Raw genomic sequence first — 8666 nt, forward strand, 5'->3', positions numbered from 1 at the left:
GCGAATCTACTTGGATACCTACAACAAATTATAGCTAATATTAACCTCGTGTATACGAGATACATATATCGACTTTCATTTCCCGTCTCCTATTTATTTATTGAATTTTAGTGGACACATTTGGAACCTAGAGGCATCAAAATCTGGTAAGATATGTAATGTTGCAAATCAGAGTATCTAAGTAATTAATCCTAAACTAGTGAGATTTACGTAAGTTACCCATATTTTATTCCACCTCCTAGGGGGGATAAATTAGTTCTAGCATTATAATTCCAAGACTGTAATCTCACGATAACTGTCTGCGAACCAAATCGATAAGTTATCTATTGTACGTACTGCTCAGATAAAGCAAATACGACTTCAACATCTTTTTTAAAAAATCTACTGAAGATCTAGATCTTGACCATGTTCTATAAAGTGTACTGATTTTACTTTCTTCAAGTCTTGTACATGGTCTTTTATTAGTATATTGCTTGTATAACATCAGAGTCTGCTATCCAAAATGCATTTCTCATTCATAGAAGATCTGACTTAATCAAGATGTTAATGGTCATATTTTACTACAGAGTGAAAGTCCTTGATTGCATTCCCAGTAAGATGTTATCATATCCATTAAGTTTGGTATACGAGCATCTCGTGTAGTCATACAATAATACGAATACTATCAACGTGGGACTTCAGAGATACAAAAGGTGCTTAAGCAATGGATATTTAAAGATTCACTCAACAGCAGGATGCTAATTTGTAGCCTGTAAGTTGTAAGAGGGTAAAATAATACATTAATAGATAACATTTTACAAATAATTCAACAGATGAGAACTCAACTTTTCTCTCTGTTTTGATATTGGCAAATACCATGAGATAACGGGCTTATGTATTGAAAAAAGCCTGCAGCTTTCTTTTTCTTACAATGCCCTCTAGGAGAATGATCAAAATGTACACAACAAATTATTGATATTTTATCACAAGATTTGGAGATATATTCCTGCAGTAACAGCTCACCCAACCTGACGAGCATTGATATTCTTCGTCATTGATGAGAACCTCTAATCCTCCAAGAAAACCACACATTTGTCTACCTGGCCAAGACATCTAAGTCTCTGTTCTGTGATTGCAGGGATCACTAATTATATTCTTCAAGCTGACTTTAATTAAGAGACAAGGGTACATACATTTATCTCCCAGGAGATGCAAACCTTGATTTACTTCTACATCGATTTAAAACTGGATCCATTGGCGGTGATAAGTTGACTGCCTGACGCATAATCTCTGCAGTATAAAGAGTTTCAGCATCACAAATATCGTATTAATCAATCAAGCAAGAGATCAACAATAGCCAACATAAATAGAGTAAGACTTCCGGGAAATACTAATGCAAGATTGAAAAGAATTTGACCATCAAATTATTGTCATCAGTAAAAGCAATTGCAGAAAAAGTGTTTAAACCTATCACTTCATACAAGACAAGAACAGGGGCGACAAGTGAAACAAGATCATACTCTCTATAAGAATAATGACATTATCTTGCCCCCTTGATCCATTTTAATTGACCTGGGTTCACTTTCATGACAGTTAAATTGAAAACAGTTGAATGGATTATCATATTGAGTTTGGTAAGAACAACTTATAGTATGAGATGTAAAAAAGTAAAATAGTTAGTTGAACAGATGTCCCATCAAAATTTGAAACAAAATAGTGTTAAGTTTAAATTAGTTTGAATTTGGGCAAATTTTGTCATTGCAGAAAAGAATTCATATATCACAAGCAACTAGGGTCCAATAAAAGGGCATAGGATGAGTTGTGAATATGGGAAACATTGATGACAAGGCACTAATCGATAACATAAACTACAAGTTACAGATCACTCCTAACAATCTTTTCCAAATCAGTATGGACCAGAGCAGGAAGTATTGGGTAAGACACAAAAGGAAAGAAGCTCAGATGATTGCCATCTGAGTCACCTACAGCAGCCCTTAATCAAATCACTGTGTAGGAAGTACAAGGTAAGATACCATGTCAAAAAACAGGTTGAACAAAACAGTGGCTCAGAGACATGAATATCATTCCTCATGACATTGAGCCTTGTAACACAATACAGCAAGGCTTCAAAAATAAGTTCACCCTTGAAAATTCTGTTTATTTTTATTAGTGGAATTTCATTCGATAAACACAAAATCTGTCAAAAAATAAGCATAAGATCTGTATGTAAATCTCCTTGCGTCACCCACTTGTTTCCACCAAGTTTGACAACAATCCATAAAAACAGGGTACTTTTCTTACCCCAAAAGTATATTTGCAACTAAAAAGATCTCTAAATGCTGTTTATGTCTTTCTCATTATAATGAGATAGACTCATATTATTATCGTTTCATATAATCCAGAATAGAATAGAGATTGTTTCATTATGATGAGAAAGAAGTAAAACAACCAAAATTATTAAAGAGTATGAAGTCTGAAAGACTAATGTTTAGCACACAAACCATGGCTTAGAAAAAGAAATAAGAACTTAATACATGCACTCCTAGTATTATTATCTCCAATCCTTTTCTTAATCTCTGATCCAAATTAGATCTCAGTTTTCTTTTCCTTTATCCTATTTACTTAATCTGACTTCACTCATTCACCTTTTCATTTTCTACTCTATTTTACTCTGACTTGATGGTTCATTCAACATTTAGTCTCTTAAATTATACGATAGTCCATAATGTACTCTATATTGAGATGTGTGAAGCAGTAAAGCAAAAACATACAAGTCAAAAATCAGCCGAAATGGTGGAAAACTTCATCAGATATGGACTGCTGTCCATATTAACAAACAATTTTCAAGCAATACTCCTCATCATTAATTTAGTTATAAATCTTATCCGAAAAAACGAAGGGTCAAAACTTGCCTCGTTTCCTTTGCAACTCTTCATCAAGCTCTTCTTTCCACTTTCTTTGCCTCTCAGAAAAGCTTGCAACAATAGCAATTATTCAGTCTCAACAGACAATGAAACTGAAATTAGTCAGGAAGGAAGAATAACACAATGCATTATCTACCTTGAATTGACGGTGTCACGTTGAGAACCAAGAGGATCTTTCCATTCATTGTTCCTTGGTGATTGAAGTTCCTGAATAGCTTCATTACCTAAGCCACCAATATTTGATATTCTCTTGGAATGAGTAACTGGGCTGGGAGCACAAGCACCTTCAGTGGCAGTAGAAAGTCTTCTGCTAAGAAAACGTTTTGGGGACCTGCTTTTTGGTGGTAAGTTTACATTACTTGGAAAATTTTCCTTGTTCCCAATGCCAGCAGGACTCGGGGTGCTGGAAACATTCATGGAATTAAGGAATTCTTCATATAGTGGCGATTGCAACTTCTTCAAATCCATTGCCTACATAAACATGAATGAATACAGATGAGAGTAATCATGTGATACATTAATTTGCCCACAAACTTCAAGATAATCGTGATAGCATAGTGACCAATAGAGATAAGACTATTGAGAGGAATAAGATTAAAGTTTCAAGTCATGATAATGAATTGTTGGTGATACTGCATGAAATTTTACACACTGACAAATAGAGATAAGACTATAGAGAGGAATAAGATTAAAGTTTCAAGTCATGATAATGAATTGTTAGTGATACTGCATGAAATTTTACACATTGACAAATAGCTACCTTTTCATCAAGGAAAGCTCTAATTTTAGACTCCGTCAATTCATCATCATCCTCGGCAGCAGATTGCCCACCTGAAAATGCAAAAGCATCCTCCTTGTATGACATGATGGGGCTATTTGTGGGCTTAATAGTTGCTTGACCAAAATCAAGGTTTGCTTGACTTTTCGTTAACTCGGGACTTTCATCGAATTTGCACGGCCAATCATTATCAGGTTCAGACATAGGGTTAAAACTCTACATCCAAGAACAAATGAAGATGCACATTTAGTCTTCTCATTCACAACAACACATTATATTGACAGAAGGAAACTGCACCTTATAATTAGCACGGGAATGCAAATCTGAACTGCATTTCACAGATGCACCAAACATAAAATCATCATTATCCATCTGGCACATGTCATCGTCTGAATTCCCTAGTTTCCAAAGTGACTCGTTTCCTAATGAATTCTCAGGATATACAGTTGAGCATTTCACAGTGCTCACGTCGCAAACATCTTTCAAACCATTGCAGGTAGCTCTTATATCAGGATTGGTTCTGCAGCATCATAGATCCTCAGCTTTTACACAGATTGAAGTCATGATAGACAAAAAAGAATTTTCAGATATCCAAACATAAGAAGAGTAAATGCTTACGAGGTTCTAACATCCATCCTTTGTGCTGCCATGTTTTCGGGGTTTCCCTGTTGATTGATGTATTAGCTTTGTTTTAACAGAAGTATGATGAGTATTACTCCATGGTAAAGAGTTTAAACAAACTAACCAGAAAGGAAGAGCGAAGAAAAGGGCGTGCTTCCTGATGCTCTCCCGTAACAAATGGATGCTGCGCACAATTAGAAAAAACAAAAGTTCCATCAGTGACACGTTTTTTTTATGTTTCGTACTGTTGCTAAAACCTATAAGCTTTGCACAAGGCAATATTATACATATTAAAGCATTACATCTCTATCACCAAACTCAAATAATGTTTAACCCAACAAACATTCAGAAGTAAAGGACCAATTTCAGGAATACCTGTAGCAAATTTGATGCAGAAGTCCTCAGGTGTGGTTCCCTGCCAGAACATTAAGTCAAAAAGAAGGAATAAGGATGTGAAGGAAGATACATGATAAACCTGAGCATCTCATGGAAACAATCCAGCTTATGCTGCGTTCGCTAGTAATTTCCCAAGAGAGGGAATGCATAAACTTAAAAATAGGTATCATGGCTGGGTGGAAATAGGAGGGGAGGGGGGGAATCAAGCAGAAAATCCAGACATACTTCTGCAAGCATTTTAATAGAAAGTCCTTTGCTTCAGCAGAAAGATGCTCTGGGATGGGAGGATGGGATTTAGTTGTCCCTATATGAAAGAGAGCAGCAACCTGAAATAGAAAAGTGTCAGGCATGAGGGTACCTATAATATTGAAATATTTATGTCAATTTCACAATGTAATTACTAAAAAATAAATGAAACACAAGCTTACCTCCTGATACTGCTGACTCCAAGGAGGTTTTCCGGTAGCCATTTCAATAATAGTACATCCGACACTCCATATGTCAGCAGAGCTATCATTTTTAGAAAAACATAATTATTGTGGTGTCAAAATTCAGAAAATGTAGGGATGTGTAGAAGGGAAAAGCAACCAAACACCCAATCAGAAGGAAAGGCATTTTTTCAAGAGACAAAGTGCTTCTCCGGACATTAGGACATTTCATCAGTAAAGGAGGCATTTAAATTTGTACTATAAACTTGAAGCTTGCCAACTTTCAGTTACAAGGTTAAGTAAACAGTTCATAATGGCACAGAGGATGATTAATTGGTTGAAGGATCTCAAAGTTTCTATCCAATGCTGTAATGAGGTTCATTCATGCCATATGTTTTTAGCAAAACTTCCATGCAATTTGGGAAAATAAACACTGATGCTATTAACAATATAGGAGGATGGGTGAAGTTCAACAGATGATTGTTGGTGATAATTTATGTGCTATATTTGACTTCTTCTACTAATTTGCATGTGCACCATTTACTTTGATCAATAGTAATTTTTTCAACACTACTTTGACAAAATTAGACTGGAGTTAAATCATAAATACTAACTAGTTAAGGAAAAACTGATCTAGTCTCTATTATGTTTTTCGTAGGAACAGCTGAACAGATGATTCAACAATCCAATCCTGTAAGTACCATTAAAATCCGACTTAGGATCTCTACTCTGAAAGTACTAGACACAATACCAATCATATGTCATATATACTGAAACATGAGGGTGATGTTTTGTGATAAATTAAGTAATCAATTGTTAATGTAAAGATACGACACTTGGGCTTAACTCCCCAAAAGCTAGCTCAAGAGGGGAGAATTGCTCAAGTCCACATAAGCAGACCACCGCTCCACTCCCTTACCAATGTGGGACTCTAACAATTAAAAATACTATGTGCCATACACAATCAGAAAAACACGTCTTCTTTTTATAGTTACAGATGGTCCTCTCAACAGTCCATACATGACAGCTTGGATATTTTTTATGAAATAATTCTACTCACAAGCTATGGCCAGTCTGCAGAATAACTTCAGGAGCCATCCAGTATGGAGTACCCTTCATTGACTTGGCACCAGTCATAGTAGCCTGAAGCAGTGCCAAGAGTCAGCTATAAAATACCAAACAGCAAGACCAAAATAATAAGAGACAAAGATGCCAAAGAAGTCCATACCAATTCAACAACCTTCTTGGATGCACCAAAATCAGCAAGTTTAATGCAACCTTTATTATCGACAAGTATGTTTGCTCCCTAAACGGAAAAGATAACTCATCAAACTCAGAGAGTTGTGGGGAGGGTGAGCATGAAAACAAGCTAATCTCATACGAATAGTTGAAGAAAAGACTTACCTTAATATCTCTGTGCATAATTCCATTCTTATGCAAGTATTCCAGACCCAATAACAATTGTTTGGTGTACATTCTTATAACCTAGTATGCCATCAAAAGAAATAATGAGATGCTCCAGAAGATTAGGAACCACAATCTGTGCTGATAAGCAAATTTCAGGTTGCAGTTACAGTAGTTAAGTCCATTGTGACAAACTAGTGTTGGCTATGGGAAGAACTTAAAAAAAGGTTATACATTGGGCGATCATGGTATCCCAGTTGCCTGGCTACTTGAACCTTGTTGGCCAGGGTACGTTACCTACCTTGTAATCCCCTTCCTCCTTTGTGTAACACTAAGAAGTTCTGTTTTTGTTTTTTTCTAAAAAAAAAAGGTTACTCATTCCTATTTGAACTAGTTACAGCCAAATGGAATGAGTGTTTCTTGAAAATAAAGCCAGAATAACAAATACACCAGTATGTACCCTTTTGTAATTCAAATAATAGAAAAAAGCAGCCAGCACTTACAGATTCAGGGAAGGATCCAAATTTTCCCAAAAGTGACGAGATTGAGCCACCAGGAACAAATTCCAACAATATATTTAGTGATCCCACCTCTCTTGCAGTTCCCAAGTATCTCTGAGAAAAAAAAGTACAATCAAGAATTTTATACTCAACCTTATGCAATTCAATAGACAGCAAAACTGCACTCACCACTATGTTGGGATGGGAGAGATTCTTCAATAGATTCACTTCTTCCTCGAGCTCTCTAACATGAGCCTGTGAATTACAAATACAGATCAGCTAATGTCTCAGACTCTGCTCCCTTCTCAAATCTCCCGGGAACAAAAAAAATAGAACCTTCCATAGAACTAAATGAAGGAGGTTAAAACTAGTAAAACATAACTAGTCTGTATGAACATGATAAACAATCTTGGTTCTTTAGAAATCAAATTGCTCCTAATAAACAACTACCGTTACTACTGAATCCCAAATCAGCTAGAGTCATTTATATGATTCCTGTATATCCACCACTCTATTCAGACCCATTTCACACTAACACTGGGAAAGTGATTTATCTTATAGGCAAATTGATCATAAACAAAAGGGAAAAATTGAAGCAATCAGCTAAATCGAAATCCCTTACTTGAGCTCGCTCTCTTGAAGCACCATTCATAGCAATGGAAACCTGCAATTGAAGTAAGTCAAACAGAAACTATTCAAAATACAATAACCAAAACTCACAAATCTCTTGAATTTTATTTTTTTTAAAAAGGACAAAAACAATGTGAAGATTACTAAACAACTGAACAGCAAAAAAAATCACCTCCTTTATAGCAAGCAGCTCTCCAGAATCAACATTCATCCCCATATAAACCCTACCAAAAGCACCACATCCAATCATTTCACCTTTCCTCCAGCGGATTGGCGGATTATCATCTTTCCTATCCGCCTTCACCGGTGAAGACTCGGCTTTAGAAATAGACGGAAGAGCAGGAACTTGTGACTTGGAGAAGATTCCAATACTCGATTTACGGATACTAGAACCGATTTTCTCAACGAAACCTCCAAATGCACTGCCGGCACCGATTTCCGAGTCGCCGGAAGGTTTGAAAACTAGAGATCGGCGAACGGAGCCGATGAAATCCTGCATTTTGGGGGAGCAAAGAGAGGGAGAGTTGTGGATTAGGGTTCAGTGATTCGCATTTGATCGTTGAGAGAGTGAGAAGTAGTGGGGGGGATTTGTTTTCAAAAATAAAATAAAGCTTTTTTTTGAATTTGTGCCTTACTGTTCTTGGAGTTTGTGGATGTGTGTGTCCACACTCTTTGTTATTTAAGTTCCGATTTTACCCAGCTAACGGCATTATTATTTGGTCGATTTTTAAATGCTTTGACCAATTGACAATTTTTATCTTTTTCTATTTCTTTTAAAAAACTAATTTTTGCATTGCACAATATGTTGAGTCATGTAATCATATTATTAAGGCCAAAGTCATTTGTAATCCCTTAAAGTTGTCCGTATTAGACATTTCAACTAGGGATAGTACCTATTGAACACTTTAACCTTAAAAAAATTATATCTATTAGTCACAAAATGTTAATCAGTTGAAAAATAAAATTGTGTGTAGCTCAAATGCAAATACATAGCAGGTGTACCAAT

The 8666-nt window shown here is 35.9% G+C and overlaps 1 protein-coding gene across 1 annotated transcript; it reads right to left on the minus strand.

Moving 5' to 3' along the window:
* Window positions 1-684: 684 nt before the first annotated feature.
* On the minus strand, window positions 685-8313 carry LOC125846404 (mitogen-activated protein kinase kinase kinase NPK1). The gene is made up of 17 exons (XM_049525814.1): window positions 7833-8313; window positions 7653-7694; window positions 7220-7285; window positions 7034-7144; window positions 6531-6611; window positions 6355-6432; window positions 6187-6269; window positions 5127-5208; window positions 4924-5024; window positions 4678-4717; window positions 4427-4486; window positions 4300-4346; window positions 3979-4201; window positions 3664-3897; window positions 3040-3374; window positions 2892-2953; window positions 685-1269 (listed from the first exon to the last, which is right to left on the minus strand). Exons 1-17 carry the CDS (start codon window positions 8157-8159, stop codon window positions 1175-1177), a joined length of 2067 nt encoding a protein of 688 aa, XP_049381771.1. The 5' UTR covers window positions 8160-8313; the 3' UTR covers window positions 685-1174.
* Between the last annotated feature and the right edge of the window lie 353 nt (window positions 8314-8666).

Source organism: Solanum stenotomum, chromosome 1, assembly GCF_019186545.1.
Source record: "Solanum stenotomum isolate F172 chromosome 1, ASM1918654v1, whole genome shotgun sequence".
Lineage (NCBI taxonomy): Eukaryota > Viridiplantae > Streptophyta > Magnoliopsida > Solanales > Solanaceae > Solanum > Solanum stenotomum.

Bases quoted from the DNA above. Each gene is read 5' to 3' on its own strand.
- LOC125846404 (XM_049525814.1), bottom strand. From the start codon at position 8,159: ATGCAGGATTTCATCGGCTCCGTTCGCCGATCTCTAGTTTTCAAACCT. The intron at 6,270-6,354 runs GTATGGACTTCT...GCACTGCTTCAG, and splicing joins CCAAGAAGGTTGTTGAATTG to GCTACTATGACTGGTGCCAA. The intron at 5,025-5,126 runs GTAAGCTTGTGT...TTTCTATTTCAG, and splicing joins GGAGTCAGCAGTATCAGGAG to GTTGCTGCTCTCTTTCATAT.